At 41.4% G+C, this 20,756-nt stretch overlaps 1 protein-coding gene across 1 annotated transcript in view; it reads left to right on the top strand.

Moving 5' to 3' along the window:
• The window catches only part of b4galt5 (UDP-Gal:betaGlcNAc beta 1,4- galactosyltransferase, polypeptide 5), a 44,965-nt gene extending 25,348 nt beyond the window's left edge, over nt 1-19,617 (top strand). Inside the window, exons 2-9 of the mRNA XM_052056828.1 lie at nt 11,397-11,513; nt 11,625-11,738; nt 14,031-14,155; nt 14,759-14,875; nt 15,294-15,481; nt 15,572-15,694; nt 16,100-16,201; nt 16,831-19,617. Of these exons, the coding sequence (XP_051912788.1) occupies nt 11,397-11,513; nt 11,625-11,738; nt 14,031-14,155; nt 14,759-14,875; nt 15,294-15,481; nt 15,572-15,694; nt 16,100-16,201; nt 16,831-16,978 (1,034 nt within the window). The 3' untranslated portion in view covers nt 16,979-19,617. The remainder of the gene's footprint in view (nt 1-11,396; nt 11,514-11,624; nt 11,739-14,030; nt 14,156-14,758; nt 14,876-15,293; nt 15,482-15,571; nt 15,695-16,099; nt 16,202-16,830) is intronic.
• Nucleotides 19,618-20,756: the final 1,139 nt, after the last annotated feature.

Here is a 20,756-nt window from a genome sequence, read left to right on the forward strand (position 1 = left end):
CCTGTCTCCCTCTCTCTTTATCTCAGTCACTCACACACATACAAATACCGGTAGTTGAAATCTGTCTGCCTTCCTGATTCCATTTTTCACACACCCTCCCACCAATGTGTGTTTCACAATTTGCTTGCAGCAGAGGGGAAAACAAGGGCTCCTGGCACCTCTGCAGTGTCCATCCGCATGCTTGCAGCGCATCTGTTCTCCGTGCCATGTAACGTCTCAGTAGACGCGGTGACTCAGGGGAGGGTCTTGAATGCACACAGTTAGCTGATACGCACACATGGACTATGGTGCAGCAGAGCATGTAGGGGGCTTGAGTGGCTTGTCCAAGATAAAGGAATTCAACGCTGAGTAGACGTGTTCTCCCCCTGCTCTGTCGGTGTGTGCCATCTGTGCTTGTAAATCAGTGGTCACCAACATGGTGCCCGCGGGCACCAGGTAGCCCGTGAAGACCACTTGAGTAGCCCGCCAGTGCCTGGACATTGTGATTTGCTAGTAGAAATTATGATTTAAAAATGCAAACATTGGCAGTACTGTGAGACATTTCGAAACACGATCAAAGTCTGACAATTTAAATCATCAAGTATTAAAAATAACACATCCTCATATTATTGAAGGTATTTTGGACAAATATGTTATTTCAGACGTGTATCAATTTGGTAGCCCTTCACACAATCGGTACACATGAAGTTGCTCTCACCCTCAAAAATGTTGGTGACACCTGTTGTAAATGATCACACTGCAGTCTGTATTTTCATTGCACTGCACGTCACAACACACAGCACACAGTATGTTCGTTTTGGCAAGTGTAAATCGACACACAGCATATTTGTATGTACAGGTATACAGTATGCAAAATTGACAATAAAGTTGACTTGTCTTGGAGAAATTATTGGTTGTAACTCAGTGTTATCTCATTAAAGTACAAAGTATGACAACAAGGCTCCACCATTATAAAGAATGAATGCACTGATTAAAAACCAGCACTTGCACTAAAGAGTATTTGTCTCACAGGATAATATGAAATTGTTTGCAAGTGTTCTGCTTGATTAAACAAAGTAGCATATTCATTGAGACTTTTTGATCATTGGTCCGGGTTGATTTTAAAAAGACAATGAGGAAGCGAGGGCAACGGAAGGCTTGATGCTTTAGATAAATGAAAATTGTATTAATGAATGAAAGTGACCAGCCAAGCGGAAATGGGAAGCAGAAAAAGAGGGGCATGAGCTTATTTTGGAGACTCTCAGGAAGTAGGCCTGATGCCAGAGACTGTGATAAATGTTGTCATTTGTGGACTCTCAGGAAGTAGGCCTGATGCCAGAGACTGTGATAAATGTTGTCATTTGTGGACTTTCAAACCTGTCAAAGGGACATCTGCTCAGAGTATCCGTCTCTTTGTTTTGTTTGCTTCTATTGCCTGTATATATTACCTAGCCAGTGCTTTTGAGTTCCGATGCCCATTGGGCAGCTATGTCGTTTCTGGTCATTGTATTTCCACCCACTCCTGTCATTTTCACAGTGGAGTGCCTTGAATTGCACACATGAATTAGATTTGAAATGAATAGATATACAATTAATCTGTTTCAATCCCCAAGTTAAGTTATATCAGACGTTTCTTTTTAAACCGTGTGTAGTCAAAATATATATGATGTAATTTAGAAGCAAATCAGTGCTGTTGTTCAATCCAGCTTTTTTTTCGTCTGAAGCAACTGGCTAAGATAAAGTCCTAGTTTCTCAACATCACAACAGTAATCAGTGTCTTTGTTATTTTGAATCAGACAGTGCTCCCTCAAGCATTTCCAGTCGGTCCAAAATACTGCTGCTTGCCTCCTAAAACTACTGCTCGCCTCCTAACTGGTGCTCTTAAGAGGGAGCATATACTGTAACTCTAATTTTGCCCCCCCCCCTCTTTTCACTGGCTACCTAATCATTTTGGGCTCCTTTTAAAATACTTATATTTGTTTTCAAATCTTCAAATGTTCTCACAACACCGTACTTCTCTGAGCTATTCCACCCCTGCACGCCTGCCCGGTGCCTTGGGTCTGTGGACCAGATGCTACTGGAAGTACCGAGAACTAAGCAGAGCCTCAGAGGGAATCAAGCCTTTTCTGTTGCAGGTCCCTCCCTTCGGATTGACCTTGCGTTAAATGTTCGGAAGCCCCCTCTCTGTCCATCTTTAAAACTTGTTTTAAGACGCATTTTTATTCTAAGGCTTTTGACTCAGCCTTGTAGTCTTTCCTGGTGTCTGCTGTATTTTTGTTCGTATTGATCAAGGAATTGATTAATTTGTTGTTGGATAACTTATAATTGGTTGATGATATTGATTAAAAAAGTATGAATTTGTGTTATTAATTTAGTGTTTTCACTGTCTTTGTCATTGTATAATTGAGTTTTACTCCATGTAGAGCATTTTATATGCAGCAAAGGTCATGTCAAAGTGCGATATAAATAAACTTGAGATCAGTTGAGCCTCACACTCTGTCAATTTTAATTGCCTTATGTTTTAATTGTTAAACAAAGAAAATTTGCCGAAGCTCTCATGGTTTTGGTGGAACCGTTAAGGTAGAGATTGCAGAATGCTTCTGCAGCGTTTCAACCGAATACTTGACTGAAGTTTGATTAAACAAATGCGCTACTGTACTTCTTCTGGCTTGTCTTTGTGTTCTGTTATATCTATCCTTTTTCTGGATTTCTTGTTGTATGAGCTGGAGCCTATCCCAGCTGACTCTTGGCGAGAAGCAGGCTACGTCCTGGACTGGTCACAAGTCAATGACACGGCACATTATCAAACCTTTTCCATTTGTTAGGGTAGCAAAAGACACAGTTACATGTTGGTCTTATTTTTAATGTTCATGGAATAACATGATTCAGAGATTATATTTTTATTTACCCCATAATACATTTTAAGGTTAAGCTATGTACGACTTTTGACCCCGTGATACTCTGATTAGCTCAGTCATCATTACACAGTTTAATTGATATTCCACAACTTTTTCAAAATGATTTTTTTATTTATCATTGAAATAATTCAAATTCTTTGTCTGATTGAATGATTGATTTAGCCATTGTAGCATATATTTCTTTTCCTTGCTGATCACAACACACTTCCCCTTTGCTTGGGAATTCAATGTTACAGATTGGAACATGTTTCAATATGGGCTGGATCGAGGTGTTTACAATTACCGGTACACGCAAGAGAAATGTGTTTGTTAATCAAACATTTGCAGAGGTCGGTTAAAGTCTGCTTTAAATTTCTGCTGTAGGTTGGCTTTCTTTAGTGCACGTTCAAGTACTGACTGTGCCCTTGTGCCCAATGCTGGGGGGTTTCACAAGGACTCCCGTGATCCACTTATGACTGTCATGTGACTACTATTACTACTACTTCCTTTATGTCACATTAACCACACAAGGAAAGAATTACTTTTTGAGGCTTCCTTTGTGCCCGTTGTCTTGTGATTAATTCCATCATCAATGACGTCCTGCGGTTAACTCAGGTTTTCACTTTTTCCAGTTGAAATAAGTTTCATAACAATTGTATCAACAAATTTATGAATGTATGCTCATACAAACATGGGGAAATGTCTTTGGTTCAACCCATAAATGCCATTGCAAGCTTTATCAACCTGTTTCGTATAGAGGGCATCACAGAGTGTCACTGAACATATACACATATATTGTTTTAGAGCAGCATTTTATCATATTAACAATTTCATATGTACCAATGGATGAAATAGTGAATCTTGTGGATGTGTGTGAATTTTTATGAGTGTTGCACATCTCGCCGAATCCATTCAAGTGAATGAGAGCGAGCCCCGTCTATCAGGTTATTATAGCCACACATTTCCTCTTTTACGGGCGCTGCACCTAGCATCTTATCAGTCAAGGAAGACACACAGGTTGTTCCAGAAAGAGGACATGACCTTCAATGAAGGCCAAAATGGAGATATATTGAAAGACGGGTCTCACTCTTGAATCGGTCCATTCAAGTGAATGAAAGTGGTGACATGCGTGTCACTTGCAAATATTTTTACCACACGCTAGAGCATTTCATCCACAGGTACATATAACATTTTAAATATGGATGTGTTCTGTATATGCTATGTTCATGCTCAGAATCTGCCCAAACGTAGTAGCCAAAACTCTAGTGAACTCTTGAGTCAGAAACCCGCTGAATGACAAAATGGGTTCCCATGATAACATTAGGATCACATACATCTGAAACTGCTGTATTACGTTATGAGTATTACGCTGCTACATTGATCCACTCCAGCCTCAGGGTCTCGACATCACTTAGAGAAGCTTAAACGAGGCAATAACAGGCTCATTGCCTTTCGGGAAGATTAATAATGGTTTGTTTTTAATGGTGGCATATTTCACATGCTTGTTTGAAAATAAGCTCTATCAGAAATGCATAACCTTCAACATATGTATCCTCAGCATCCTCTGGGGAACAATACATTCAAATTATCATTGCTATTGGAGTTAAATGTGAGACATTATGTGCTAATGCGTTGCGAGCACAGCTTTTTACATCCCTATGAGATGTTGAAATGGGCTGTGGCCAGTTTAGAGTGGCACCTCACTCATGGGTGCCATTAATTTAGTTTTGACTCTGACATAACACTCATTCGCTGTTCACTGAAAACATTGGAACTCAGGTCCTCCACTACCTGGGTGTCTGTGGGCATCACTGATATGCAGTGGCAGTAAAAATGTCCCTTTTCTCAGAGTGACAGCTTTAATCCTTGAAAGATGGGAGTGCATTTATAGGGTGTGTGCTTGTGGTCACTGCGTGTGCGCATACAGGGAGGTAAACTGCCTTTCAGCTCTTATCAGTGAGGCAGCAGCGTGAGGCTGATCACCTAGCACCGCTGAGCTATCAAAGAGCAGTCAATTGCCTTTCAGAGGAAAAATAAAGCTGGGGGTGGAAGGGTTTCTTTTTTTTTTTGTTTCCTGGTGGTTTGGCTTTTTCTATTTTGATTAACTCAAGTTACAGTGTAAATTGCTGAGCCTCAGTCTGGAGTTGTCTACATAAGATGGGGCCCAATCCTTTTAAATTGTTCAATGAATCAGTGAGTACAAACAGATTTGACACACCGTTTTGCAAATGACATTACACAGGCAACAGAAGAGAGAGAGATCAAGTGTGGTGATAAAGGAAGAGCAGGGAGGGAGAGTGGAGGGGTATCTGCAATCAGAATGAGCGAAAGGTGGACGGGATTTGGCATGTGGATTACTTGCTCTGTCGAAGCTATAGCACATAAGGTTGTTCAAGGTCTACTTTCATGCTTGATAGATCCCCTTTTGTTTCTGGAGCACGATGGAAATGTGGTAGCTTTCTAATTTTGTATCGTCAATCATCATGTAGCACAGTGGAAACTCTGTTGATGACAGCGTTGTTTAATGCAAAACTTGGTGTACTTGTTGATAGTGATGGCACAAAACAAAATCTTAAATTTCGGGTCAATAGGCTCAGGGGTTTGGGATGTACGGCCCACGGAATTGTGCCCGTTTTGTTGTCCTCCTTCTTTTGAACCCTTATCTCTCAATGATCAAAATGGTGGTTGACTGGTTAGCACGTCCCTCTCACAGCACAGAGGTGCAAGGCACGATTCCGGGCACCGGCCTTGCCGTTTGAAGAATGTTCCCCTCTGTGCCATGCACCGTAGGTTAATTGAACACTCCAATTGTGAGTGAGTGAGTGAGTGAGTGAGTGAGTGAGTGAGTGAGTGAGTGAGTGAGTGAGTGAGTGAGTGAGTGAGTGAGTGAGTGAGTGAGTGAGTGAGTGAGTGAGTGAGTGAGTGAGTGAGTGAGTGAGTGAGTGAGTGAGTGAGTGAGTGAGGGGGAGAGGGGGAGAGGGAGAGACTGGACAAGCTTATTTCTCTGTCAGTGCTGCTACTATGTACAACAGCACAATTTTGTGCTTTTATTTTTCTCAGTGCTATGACCTTTTTTAATTATTACAGTAATGTTTTTCCTTTTTTATAATATCACTAACCTCCCACAATATTGTAGTAATTATCATATTGTGAGGTTCATGTCATGATAATATTGTATCGTGACATTTGGATATCATTCCATGCACATCCCTTAGCCACTGCTCAGTCTGGTACAAGTGGCCTTGTGTTGTCGACTGCCACATTTTCTTCCTCTGAACGCTGAGTCTCATATGTCTAATTGCATTTGTCACTGTTTCTAGCCTCCAATGCCTTGCACTCACCATTACTTCATTCCACAGAGATGCGTCTATGCTGCTTTGCTGGAAACGGAATCAAATGTTGACATTATCTGTCTCCTGCAAGAGTATTTCCCGCAAGCTCAACCCTTGAATGAATACAGTCACTGTGCTTTTAGAGGAGTGCCCACAATTTTTCAAGGAAAGCATGACAATGTCCAGGCCTTTATGCTTTGCTTCCTGTGCAGTGGAAGTATGCAGTGTGACACCGTAGTCACCCGCAATGGAAATTAGAACCAATTCGTGGGTTACGTAACCACTGAGAATAATGAAGATTGTGTGGAATAGGTTGTTGATTGATCACAATTTGAAAATCCCTCGAATGGGCCATGAATTAGTGCTGGGCAATATCGAAAAAATCATCTACCACGATAGTGATGATTTTATAACATGATAATGATAAACAGCAATATATTTTCAGTTATTCTAGACTATGACTTTATTTTGGAGCGACATTCAACAGACCAGTATCAAATGTGAAATGTATCCAGTGGTGCTACTCTATAAAGTTATCAAATGTAAACAGAAGTACAGAACATACTTTTGTCAAAGGTACTGGTATATGTCAATCTAAATAAGAGGCATAAAAATTAATGTTGCCGATAGAAAATTGTGGACTTTACTGTACTGAAATTTTGAAAACATTTATTTTGCAGATATCAAAAGTCAAAATCAATATTAAGAACTGTATTGTGAAATCAAATCACATTTTTAATATTGTATGCATTCAATATCCTATCTGCATCCATTTTTGGAATCACGTATCCTCAATGTTAACATACATTTAATCTTCTAGGCCTTTCTTCCTGGCTGACAAACAGAACGGCGTAACATTTATTGTTTAGCTTTGCGTGTTGTATTATTTTGTATTAATTTCCTCTCCGACACTTAAATTTCCTGCTATTTTTCTCCTCAAATTTGTATACGTGTCGCTTTAACGTGGTTACACCGAGACCTTTTTCAGGAACATTACACATTAATTATACAATATATGTAAACAAAAAAAGTTGCGTCCACACACTCTTTTAGCGCAACATTTAAAATGAAGCTGTTTACTCACGTTGCCAAGCACTTTAATTCTGGTCTTTTACGATTGCATAGCGTTAGCTTAGCAATTAGCATGGATTCTATGGTTTTCCCTCTGATTAATCACTCCTCGTAATTCCGTCATGAAAACGATACTTGTAAGAAGTGTAGTTCATACACCGCCATGGAGGCGAGCTATGGAGGCTGTGACTGCTGATTTAGCAGCGAAACAGCAACATGTTAAGCAGGCGGTGGTAGTCAACCAAACCTTATTGCTAACTTGCTATCGCTAGCTGCAGCGGCGTCTTGCCTCAACCTGCCAACTACCTGGCTGCAGCCGACATAACCGGCCCAAAGTTTTTTGGGGGAAATCTCCACCGTTCAATTTTGGAAAAACAGAAAAGATGCTGTTCTTTGTGTTTTGAAGAGGATCAAAGTAAAAACTGCTGTGCTTGTCTAGTTTGAGGGCATATGCAGCATGCCTTGAGTGCATTCGTTTTTCATAATTACGGATTACTTGTTAGTGTATTCTTTCCCAGCACAGTAATATTTATTTGTATTCACTCATCTCGTTATTTACTCATTTTTATTGTTTCTTAGACTTCATTTTGCACCGTAGGTTTGTTATGTACAATGACTCTTTTGTTTCACTTCCCTGTATATTTCAGTCTTTCACCTGGTGGCAGCAGTGCGCCATAAAATTGTTAAGTGAAAGCCTTTGCCCATCAAATCAAGCTTATTTGACGGATTAATTGCATGCAGTTTGATGCAGCTGACAAATGACGAAAAGACAATTGTAAAAAAAAAGTGACCTTATAAAATGTTATATATTTTCTTGGCAATATATTTTGTCCACCGCCCAGCTCTACCATAAATAGAGTGACCTTCACCAGGCTAACAAGTTGCTACATCATTCTGTCTGCTTAACAGCGGCCATGTTTATTGTTGAAGAGGGTTCAGGCTTGACTGTCATCGTCTGGACTTCCACCCATGCATCCATCCATTTTCTATACCGCTTATCCTCATTAGGGTTGCAGGTGAGCTGGAGCTTATCCCATCTGACTTTTTGTCGAGTGGTGGGATACAACTTGGACTGTTGTCTCTTTTTGTTTTTTGTTTTTTTGTCTGCTGTACCCCTTTTTTTAACATTTAAATGGTACGCTTTTCGACACTTATATCCGCTGTCATAATTTTCAACCTTGATAAATAAAATGTCAAGTGCGCAACCCAAGCATTCACTTGTATGTAGTAGCAGGAGTGCCATCTCCATATGCTTGGCAGTAATGGAAAGGACACTTGTCAAAGTAGGTTGGTGCCTGTAGGATTGGGTCACATTCCAGACGTCTCTAAGCAATTTTCCATCTTATGGCATCACAGAGTGTCATCAGCAAGAGAGATTGTGCGCGTGTGAGAGACATTTTCACGGGGGGGGTGCAATTATTTTCGGGAGTGTGTTTCGGCTGAGTCTGTCATGATATTCACATATACATACTTGGATACACACATACAATATTTTCTCTGATTCCCATTTGATGCTGATAACTTCTGTCAAAGTCGCTGTTTCACCTCGAGTGTCTCGTCCTGCAAGGTAGGCACTTTGTGCTGAACAAGATGAATGGGATGGAAACGGAAATACAATTACTGATGACAACTCACATCCAATGGATTTATAGCTCAGTGCTATTACTCACATGCACATGGACAATGACATGCACATGCATTCATCAAGGGGTGTGCATCATGTTGGGATTGCTTGCTCTGGATTACTGGTGGAGGGATTGTGCTGAGTTGCAGGTTTACAGAGGAAGCCATTCAACTGTAGCAGTGTTGTGCTAGCATATATTTCCCAGTCAAACAAAAAATCTAAGTGGTCAAAACACTGTTCAGAGTTGTGGCCAAGTAGTCTCATTTGTCATTTTTTCCATGTGCACGAGTCCAGTGCCTATCGATGTTGCTCGATCGCGGGGCAGACACATCAATACATCGATTAAATATATGTATCGTTCCACCCCTATCCAGAACAACATGTTAAACCTGTGATCGACGATAGGGAGGTAGTTCTCCTTTTACTGTTTTCTTTGGAAACAGTTTACGACTTGAGCAATCAACTGTAAGACCAAGACCAACCAGCCTTACTGCTTTTTCCGTCACTTGTTTCCCTGATCTCATGCTTTCATATTGAAAATAATGTGAACGTGTTCTTGCTCAGCATTCGCCCAATAAGTCTATCGGTGAGTTTTTATCTGGCATTCCATCAACTGATAGAACAACTGCAGCATATGTTTATCTTTTATCCTGTTAGTGCCCGTTTTTCCCTCCATTACAAATCATCATTGATGACTCGCAGTCAGTAGATGAATGTCTGTTGCCTAACAAGGGAACACACAGCAATTACATTATGACAGACCCGAGCAGTCAATTCATTCATCCTTTCCATTTCGTTTCCGTCCCCCCCCCCCCCCCCCCCCCCACCTCTACCCTCCCATGTCAGGAAATTCCCTTGATTGAGTCACCAAGGGAGAGAAAAATATTTTAGGGGCAGTTTTAGGTCAGCTGTGACGTTTTGTTTGGGGGTTTTAAACACTAGCTTTTCGTACTCTGTAGGTAAATGCTGTTTAACACAAGTTCATTGGCCAAGTCATTGTCACTTATTATTTCTCGTAGTTAGAAAGGACTTTCACAAGATTTATTTTTCTATACTTGGCAAGATGTTAATAAATTAAAGCATATAATAGAGTGTACAGTACCTGAGGTCTGTGGGATATCCACACCAGAGATGGATATAATCCAGTAGTTCTCAATTATTTTCTGTCATGCCCCCCCAAGCAGGAGGAAAACATCTCGCACCCCCCCTCGCATGACTATAAACACTGTAGTATCATTTGTCTATAAAATTGTTATAAGTACACCTTTGCATAACACTGTATCCTTATTAATGTATAAGAGAATATAAAAAGAAAGAAATATGGACCAACTTACAACAAAGAATAGCTTTAGTAACTGGAACAGAAAAGATTTAAAGTGCACCTGAAATTCAAAAATAACAATGAATCCTTAGTTCAACAATAAATATTTTTTGACTGACCATGTCAAACCATATGATACTGAAAAATAAAATGATAAACTCAATAACTAATAATGCATTCAAACTAATCACCAACATTATCTCAGGTGCACAATATTTAAAAAAAAACTAACCAGCAAAACAAAAATATATAAAATTATTTGCGCCTTTTTAAAATTTACTTAATCAAAGATGATGTCTGGATTAATGGCTACAATGAGCACGTTTTGCAATGCACAGCTTTTCGAAGCGAGGTTTGAAGCAGGACACAGCAACTCTCGTCTCCTGCTCATTTTAGGGATTTTAGTTTACTGAAGTAGCAGTCACAAAGCGGCATGATTGTTAGCAATATTCGGCACGTTTTCGCTGAAAAAAAACTCAAGCTGCTTATCAGCGTGATTGGGGTGTAATGTCTTTAAGTGGCGCCTTAATTTATTTGGCTTCATGCTCTCCACGACCAAAACCTTTAGACAAAGTAAGCACGTCGATCTTCCCTTGTCTGCCATCGCAGGCACATTGAAGCCAAGCTCTACATACGCCTCGTCATATTTCCTTCCCGAGAATCCTCCCTGCGCAAACTCTACCAATGAGAGCGCCACTGCCCCCCAACGTAGTGGAGGTGCAACTGCAAGTTATTTTAGGACAGTAAAAAAATAAAAAAACATGTTCCCCAAGGTCAAACGCGCCCCCCCCCCCCCGATGGAGCCTCACGCCCCCCCAGGGTGGCGCGCCCCACTATTTGAGAAACACTGATATAATCTAACCACTCAGTTTTTGAGCTCCTTGTTTGCTATTGTCGATCCAATAATTAATAGCTTCTTGGCTGATGGCTTAAGAGTGAATTACACGAAACAGCTCCCGGTAAGAATTCAGGAGTGGGAGGAGATGTGGGGATCAATGGTTACATTTACATATTACTGTATCTGTAAAGAAAGTGCCAGACTTTGTTTCGCATCGACGGACTATTGTGGACTCTTCCACCCACATCAGCCTGAGTTCTTCTTTGAATGTGCTAGGACGAAACACAATGAGTGGGAGCACAAACCTAACGTTTGTCTGTGTCTCTCTCCACAGTGAACGAGTATGTGTTCATGGTCCAAGCCAGAGGGATCCGGATCAGAGAAAATGTGAAGAATATCGGTGCTCAGGTCCTGGAGCAGGTGGTGCGAGGTGCCTACAGCAATGGCACAGGTACCTAACCCATCGTAGATCTTTCTACACTGAGGCCCATGAGGATTGTGGACGGCTCATGCATGAATAATACTTTCTAAGACACGAACTGACATCTGTGCCCGTTTCCAGATTACTCTTATGACTTTAACATGAGTGAGAGTGATGCCCCTCCCACTGCATACCTCCCTGAGGGCTTCACGTACCTCCACTCACAAGTTTGCCCTGAGAAGCTACCCTCTATGAGTAAGTTTATTGTTGATTTTGTTTTAGCTTCCCTTAAATATTTGTTGTCCGGGTTATTTTTGGTGCCTCTAATATTATGGCCGGTCCCGTTTTCCAGTCGTATTTGGGTGTTACGGGAGTCGGGATGGGAATTAATAAGAATTTAGCAATTCGGATTCTATCAGCTAAAGTATGACCCGATTCCTTGCTGATTGTCCTATCGATTCTCATTCAATGTTATCATTAATTTACCCTATCAAATATTATTATTTAACTTTTTCATATCCAACACCGATACCAATGTTGGTGCATCCTCCAGCATTGGTGGATACCAATGCTGGAGGATCGGTCCATACCGATCCTATACGATCCAATGCTTTTTGTCACTGTAGAAATTGTAGTTGCTGTTGATACTGACATCTAAAAGCAATGTTCACTGTATACAGTAATCCCTCGCTATTTAGCGGTTCGTTTATCGCGGCTTCAGTGCATCGTGGATTTTTTCAAACATAATTTATTTTTTTAATATATACATGGAGTACAGTACTGTATATGTCGCTCTATATGACTTGCTGTTGTTTTGCAGCTTCTCGCGGACCGTTTGTGGACTTAAATTATTATTATTTATTTTATTTTATTTTTTTTATCCTGTATGTGTTTATTGGTCGCTACTTCGCGGATTATCGTTTATCGCGGGTGGTTTTGGTCCCCATTAACCACGGTAAACGAGGGATTACTGTAACAACTAATCTTGTGCCCTGAAGAATGTGTCCAACTGTGGGCTTCTGCTTACGTGACGAAAACACCAGCACATGGCAACCGTGGTGACAGATTGTCTGTGCTGTGGCTTGTTGTGTAACCTGAAGATGAGGATATATGAGATAGTTTTGGCTTCGGGATTTCATCGGATTGGTTCTAATAAAAACAATCCATTACAAATCAAGTCATTTTGGCCTGGATCAGACTAGATATTGATCCATTGATTGGATCAGACCATCCCTACTCTTGTCACAACAAAACTTAGGAACTCATTGTACTTTGGAGCCCAAATGTGAGGGTTGTCATCCGGTGCGGGTCTACCACGGACCCCCCACCCCCTGCTCCCCATGTGGAGAACCAAGTTGACTACCCACTGGCTTAGAGCCTGGGCAGCTAACCCAATGACTAGCACTACTCTTCAGGCTTTGAGGACTGAAGTTTTGAAATTTTGGACATTGTGAGCTGGCATCTGTTACATATGCACACTGCAATTATTCGATGGTGTAACGGTATTCGCTGGATTAACCCTTTCAGGGATAGCGGTTACTACAGTGGACATAATATCATCTTAACATGTTACAAGGCACATGAAAGGGTTAACCATTGGTTGATTGGTCATGTCTGCAAAGTGAGGCACAAGATCACATAATAAAAAAGTGGCTGTCGTGTTACATTCTCGGACGCGACAGAGCAAACACAATGCCCCACACATCAACTCAACTCAACTCAACTCAACTGTATTTATAGAGCACTTCGAAACAGCCACCGCTGCATACAAAGTGCTGTACGTGTATCTACAACAATAAAGCAATAAATCAGGACGGACAAGGACAAGGACGGTAGAAAGCACCAAACAGTAAAACTAAGATCAAGTCTGAGTTATTCTGAGTCAAAATAAACATACAAACAAAAGAATGTTATGTCAAACGTTAGCCTCATGTTGGGAAAGTTCAGAACCAAAATACATGACTTGCCTGTGACATCATCACTGATTTGTACACTTAAGAGGAACCAATGCGGAATTGTCAGGTGAGCTAACAAGCGATTTCTAGGAAGTGAATTACTAAAAAGTGGTTACCCATTCCAAACTTGATGAACTTGTGTTACACATCAAGCCATTGTTCCAGCTGTCATACTGGTGGCGTCATCAAATCCAGTCGTACAAATGGAATCTTGAAAAGCAAATGTTGAAGGCAACTGTGCGGACCTAAAAGGTTGATGGATGCACACTTCACATCAAAGTCTCTCTAAAAAAGAAGAAAAAAAACTCGATTACTGTTACAATTTTATTCTCCAATAGGTTTTGGCATTTCAGTTTTTGGTTTTGATTGATGATTTATACAAATGTTAAGTCATTCCAGGGAATAGCTTACTGTGCCTAATTATGCTTCTGAGCGTTCAACCATCAAAGCGTTTCAATCACATTGCTCTTTTTCCCTCCTACATGCTGCTCCTCTAACCACTTGTTGTAATCATTAACGAATATTGCTTTTTGTCGTTTTCCTTACCACTCTTTCATATTATACAACCCGTGTGTTTTTCCTGCAAACACAGAGGGTAGGTTGGAGGTGAATATGAGTGAGGTGTCACTGGAAGATGTGGAGCGATCACTGCTGCAAGAGACTACTCTTGCCCCAGGAGGCCACTGGAAGCCCAAAGACTGTTTACCTCGCTGGAAGGTATGTCACCGCACAGTGCGGAGGAGCAGTCGCCAAAAAGCCCGCAGTCGCCCCCTGATGATCACACTCGACTTTCTCTGTCTGTTTAATTTCACTTGAAGCCCGACAAGTTGAAGCGCTAAAATCCTCAGTCATTCCTCTCATTGTATTCTCGGGGCATTGAATTGATCTTCTGGATGGCTGAGAAGTCATTTTTTTCAATAATGGAACAAAGAGTTCTTCTCTTTGCTTGTGTCCAGCAGTCCTGCATGCCATCCATATGTCTCATGGGGCTCATGAATGCCCCAGGAGGGTGCGCTGACAAACAAATGTTGATATTCACTCTCCTATACATCAGGCTTGGCTCTCTCAACTAACAATAAGCTCTCTGCGTGTGCTTTTCATTCATGTGACTTTTGTTTGCTTAATATTCACTTTCAAAGGAAGCTCAAAATGCAATTTTTGAATAGAAGCAACTCACGTGTGATCTCCACAACACGCCTGTCAACCGACATTGACTGCCCCGCTTCATCCGTGATTGATTAAATATCTTTTTTTTTTCTCCTGATCTAAGTCCACATGCATGTCAGCTCATGTCTCTTTGACTACCTTTTGTCGCCCTAGGTGGCAATCTTAGTCCCGTTCAGGAACCGACATGAGCATCTGCCCATCCTCCTGAGACATCTCGTGCCAGTGCTGCAGAAACAGAGGCTCCAGTTTGGCTTTTATGTCATTGAGCAGGTATGCTTGCATTGAGCTTTTTGCCAGTTTTTCCACCGAACATTTCGACCTCTCAAAATGACACCCTGTCAAAAGTTTAGTCCCTTCAACCTGAATACACCAAGAACGGTGAAAATTGGATATTGGGTTCCAGAGAAATTGATTTTTTTTCCATCCATCCATTTTTTGAAAAATGTTTTTGTGTGATATTGGCATAGATAAGCTGGTCAAAAACACCTAGAGTGTTATTATTAGACTAAAATACTATAGCTTGATCGGTCATGTGATGTTCTGCGTGTCGTCGAGTGTTTTTTTTTCCCCTCCAAATGTAAAGAGGCCTTTGAAGTGCTCATTCCATCTTGCAACCAAGTGGCCCTCCCACAAGGTGAGGACACGCGTGTTCCTTCATCAATTAAACATTTTGAATTTCTCCGTCCAGGCTGGCACAGAGCCGTTTAACCGAGCCATGTTGTTCAATGTGGGCTACAAGGAGGCCATGAAGGATCTGGACTGGGACTGTCTGGTGTTCCATGATGTGGACCACCTCATGGAGAATGACAGGAACTACTATGGCTGCACGGACATGCCCAGACACTTTGCAGTCAAGCTTGACAAGTACTCGTACATGTGAGTCCAGATACTGACTCCTTGGGGTTTTCTAGTAAGTGTGGCTCAAGCTTAATATTCATTTAATATACATCTAATTGTTCCTCTAAGGCTTCCGTACAATGAGTTCTTTGGCGGTGTCAGCGGCCTGAGAGTGGGACAGTTCAATAGGATTAATGGATTTCCTAATGCATTCTGGGGCTGGGGAGGAGAGGACGATGACCTTTGGAACAGGTAAGAACAGAGACACACACACCTACGCACACAATCCTCTCAACGTGTCCAATTGTAGCAAGTGACCAATATGACATTAAGTATGTCCAAGAGACAGATGAACCGACGAATCTGGTTGTGTGTCGTTTTTGTTTTTTTTTTTGGGGGGGGGGGGTTCCCGTCCCCGTCCCCGTCCCCGTCCCCTGCATCTACAGTACCTTTTTCCACACAGATTTGTCTTTCCACTTGGTTTGAGCATGTACAGCTATGCGCACACAGTACTGGTCTTTTCTCCTGATTTGAATCCGCTACTGCACTTGTATGTCCATAATTATGTTCCAGGCTGAGTCTGGTCAGGCATTCTATGAACATACGGTAATTTGTGTCGCCACCGGAGTATTCATGCATTCACGACTGTGTTTGTAGGGTGCTGTACGCCAATTACACCGTAAGCAGACCACACGGAGAGCTGGGGCGCTACATGTCCATTCCACACCACCATCGCGGAGAGGTCCAGTTCCTGGGGAGGTCAGTTCCATGCTAAATTCATTCACACGCACACTCGCACTCTCTAATTGGAGTGAAGCTTAGGCTCATGTGAGCCAGTCACATGAAAAACCCGAGCGGTGACTTGAAGGGAATTCGAACTTGTTTCAAGACTTTGCATGTGACATATTTCCAACCTCTCAGATTTCAAGTTGCATTCATGGCGGTGGAATTCAGTGTTATGTTATTCATGTCTTATGTTTATGTCTTCAGATGCTTTAAACATTACAAATGCAGTGCCTTGAAATACGAGTTTTTTTTAAAGGGCAACTAGTGCTCAGGAAAACTGTACTTTATAAAAACATAATAGAATTAAATAGTACGGAGACAATTACCGGTAAATCAATTATCCATTGTGGCTCATGCGGTACCGCGTGACCTGGCCACCAAAGCCCAAATGGAACACTGTCATTCAGACACAAATGAAGAGGAGTTTCACACCTGTTGTGAGTGACTCTGTTATTTTTATATATTTGACACAACATGGTCTGTGTGGTAACTGGACAAACATATACGTTTAATCCAAACATATGCTAAGTCCTCACTGTAGAAGTTAAACTGAAATACCTTGAAAAAAGCAAACGTGATGAATTGTGTGATTGCTCCCGCAGGTATAGTCTTCTCCGCCACTCAAAGGAGAGGCAGAAAGTGGATGGTCTGAACAACTTAAACTACTCCCCCCTAGTGTCCAAGAGGCCTCTCTACACCAACGTCACGGTCAGCTTGAGCAGAAGTCTTGCACCTGTAGCCGACTACTGATGTAGGCAAAGCTGGACTGAGAAACCACCTGGGAATCAAAAGTCCTCTGGGACATCAGCCATATCTCACCAGTTGCGGCACTGCTGAAAAAGCTTTTTAGTTTGTTCGTGCTTTCTTCCTTTTGTGGGTATTCAAAAAAGAAAAAAAAAAGAAGACTCGAAATAGGCGTGCTGGCTAAATCATACAAGAAAATCTGGAAAAATGCTGCACTTTTTTGTGCCACAGTCCACCACTTCACTCATCTGGGATTATCTAGTCTTCAGTGTCCACAGTCCACATGCCTTTTGCACCATTTTGGCCTTCAACACCCATCGAGTCATTAATTTCCTTCATTGAGTCTGCGATTAACTCATCACTGCACTTCAGTTTAAATTAGTTCTACAAAATAGGCCGTGAGACACACTTGCCACTCTTGCACGTGCGTAGCGGTTTGACTTAAAAAGTGGTGATGTGGTCTCTTATTTTGCTTTTGCACTTCTTACATGAATGCAGTAGTCGTGTGAAAATATTTGCATGCGCACACACACAAACACACACATTTTACTGCGTGGGAGCTTGCAGCTGGTTCTGCAAAACGTATGCCAAAATCTACAAATGAAAAGAACTATGAAGAGTGTTCAATCATCTACATGTGAGATAATTGACGCTAAATTTAGAGTTTATAAATACCTTGCTAATTTCCTACAATTATATTTTACCCTGTGAACATACCATTTGAAGACTGTGATATTTGTGTTTGCGTTGTTGCTTTCGGTGTACATGGCTGCCAGCGAGTGGCTGTGGGTGGGAGAGCGTTTTCTCGTCCTGTTAGCAATAAGCCGTAATATCACAGAGATGAATTTCGAACCGACTGCCTCACCATACCGATGCAATAGCGCAGGTGCTAGCATACACTCGCATTGGACTACAGAGACAGACTGTGTATGCAAAGCTTGTGTTCGGCGCAAGTCAACACATGAAGAACGACGTCTTCTCAGAACCTCTGCATTCTTGTCCGAGAGTATGTTAGCGAAGGAGAGCCGATGCACATGGACAATTGATCAAATTGTCGTGTCACCAGAGTGAGAGTGACAGGATTGACTTCAGACCCCACTTTGTTTGCCTTGCATAATCACAGACCCAATTTTGTGTGCGTGCGTGTGTGTGTGTGCGTGTGTGTGTGTGCGTGTGTGTGTGTGTGTGTGCGTGTGTGTGTGTGCGTGTGTGTGTGTGAGATCACCTCAGTTTTCACATGAGCTAACTGGAGGTAGAGATACTTGATTGCTGTCACTGTCCAGATAGTGTTTACAGGAGTTTTTTTGATCGATTCGTCAGGTTGCATCGTGCCCCCACCCACTGTAAACCTCTTTAGCATTGTATCGATGCCCGCCTTCAGTAATATTATTTTAAAATTAAATACGTCTTTCTTTCAGATCTGAATATTTAAGGCATCAGCTTCTATCTCGTCCATTTCCAACCCTGTCAGCTTGTTTTGTCGAGTCGCGAGCGAGTCGAACTTCGCGCACGGACATCAGCCAACGTTCTGCTAGTACAGGGCGGTCAAATAATTGCCCTTCTTTCATTTAAGTGTATGCTAAATTGACCAGTTCAACGTAAATATATGGGTCAATGAAATTTAAAAAATAAGAAAAGAAAAACAAAGAATGCAAATTCAGACATGCTCTCACTGGCTGTCCTCTCGTCACAAAGCGACTCCATTTCACTCATATTGCCTTGTATACATTTTATTTTTTGGGGGGGGCGAATTACTTTTGTTCCCACATTGAGGCTGGACCTCTTTTTATTTATTTGATCGCTTATGGATTATTTTCTTTAATTGTTTTTGTTTTTTATCATTTGACAGTTGATGTGCTGATAATGACGTGATGTATGACAAGCTGTGTTAGGCGCACTAAATCTCGTAGTCATGTGTATTTGTGTGGAGGTTGTGAGGTTCGGATCCTGTGTTTATGCCTGGGAGCAGCTTTATTTCACGCAGACTTGAGGTCTGATGAAATAAACCGGGACCCGTTTAGGACGGTGTGTGTTCAACTGCTCTGAGGACGCCATTTTGTGTGACGACCGCAGGAAGAGCAAGAAAACCAATTAATTGTGAGCTTTCCAATTCGTTCAGTGAGCATCTCCTTTGAAATGGAGTGATGATGGTGTTGGCCTGCTTGGGAGCTCTCTTCTCAAAAGTCTCCATTGCTCTTTTTTGGAACAATTCGAAGGACATGTGCCAGTACCAACATTCTCGTCATTCCTGTTAACTAATACCTCTTGTTGTACATCTACAAATCAAACCTAATCTACAAATGAGGAGGGGCCTGGGGGGTTAATTTGGCAGTTCAGTGGAGCCTGGGTTTTCATGAAATCATTCCAGAGAGTCTGACTAAAACTAACTCATAGGACATCCAAAGCAGTATTTCTCGTAGGAAATAGCAATTCCAATGTAATCTGTTCCAGACTTCCAAAATATTAACAAAAAATACATTCAATAGAGATTTATTTTAGTCATTTACACACACAATGTGAAATAATAAATATAAATGACTATTGAAGGGGATAAATGAACATTTTTATTCAGTACTGTTTATGGCGCCTACAGTTGGGAGGGGTTTTCTTTTTTGAATTTTGCCGTGTTTCTCTTTTTGTTGTATTGTGTAAAAAGGTTTAGCTGACGGCAAGGCGCATTTTACAATGTAAGCAAGCTTCTATGAACAACTCAAGGCTATAACAAGCCTCCCGGTCTGCTCGGCTTCACTTGGACAAGTTGGGGTAACATCGGCGTAACATCTGTCAAAAATCAAGCCTTCAAAATTCAAGCATGCCAAGAAGCTTAACCACGCTTTATTTGGCCTTTTGGCAGTCGCATTCAATCTATTGTGTGTTTGATTTTCAAGCACAACTGCTAAATATGCCCTCAATGTGGCCTGAGAAAATGTGGTGATACTGTTATTATACAGTGTGCTTTTATTTTGAATGTGTGACTTTAAGAGGATACGTTACATAGAGGTTGCCTGAATGCCGGACAGCAGACTGGAGGTTTATTGCTCTGATATGTTTATTAAAGCTTGCATTGTGGAATACGCGAACCTTTCGTACACAATTTGTTGAATATTATCAACAGGCATAGAAAAAAAAATACTCCCCAAAAACATTTCAGAGAAAACTAGGCTATATAAAAACAGAGGCTCCAATGTACTTGCTTGTTCTTGGACATGGTAAATTTTTCACAATCAGCAGATTGTTGGTTTGGTGTCTAAGCGCGTATTTAGCTCTAACGAAACGCTAATGAGGTGCCCAGTGGCAGTCGTGAATAGTCACAGTATTTGTGTGAAGGATTAAAGCTTCTCCATGCGTGTTTGAGTGAAATGGCGAAACCCTCCAGAGGTGGAACTGCACTCCTTCTAGAGTTGAGGTTTTGTAGTTTTCTTTTCCTGCACTGATAATGATTTAGAGGAGCCTGATAGTGAACAACTCAGCGGGTTCTTTCTTTTCTTGACACTTACATGAAACACTGTATATGATTTAGTTCATTGTTGCATTAAGTTAAAAGCTCAATGGACATATAGAAGACACCAAATGGTTTAGGTTAGGAGCATTCACAAAAGCATTTGACATGAAGGGTGCTTGCTACATGAAGAGACCTAATGAATCGTGTATAGTCAGTCTTGGGCTTTGTCTTCAATAATGTAGAACAAGCAGCTTCATTCAACTACTGATCAATTAAAAATGTTTAGACTGACTGGTTTACAGTCTTTGTTTTCAGTTGGCGATAGGAGCATGCTGGCCAGTC

This window comes from Hippocampus zosterae, chromosome 2, assembly GCF_025434085.1.
Source record: "Hippocampus zosterae strain Florida chromosome 2, ASM2543408v3, whole genome shotgun sequence".
In the NCBI taxonomy this organism is placed as follows: Eukaryota; Metazoa; Chordata; class Actinopteri; order Syngnathiformes; family Syngnathidae; genus Hippocampus; species Hippocampus zosterae.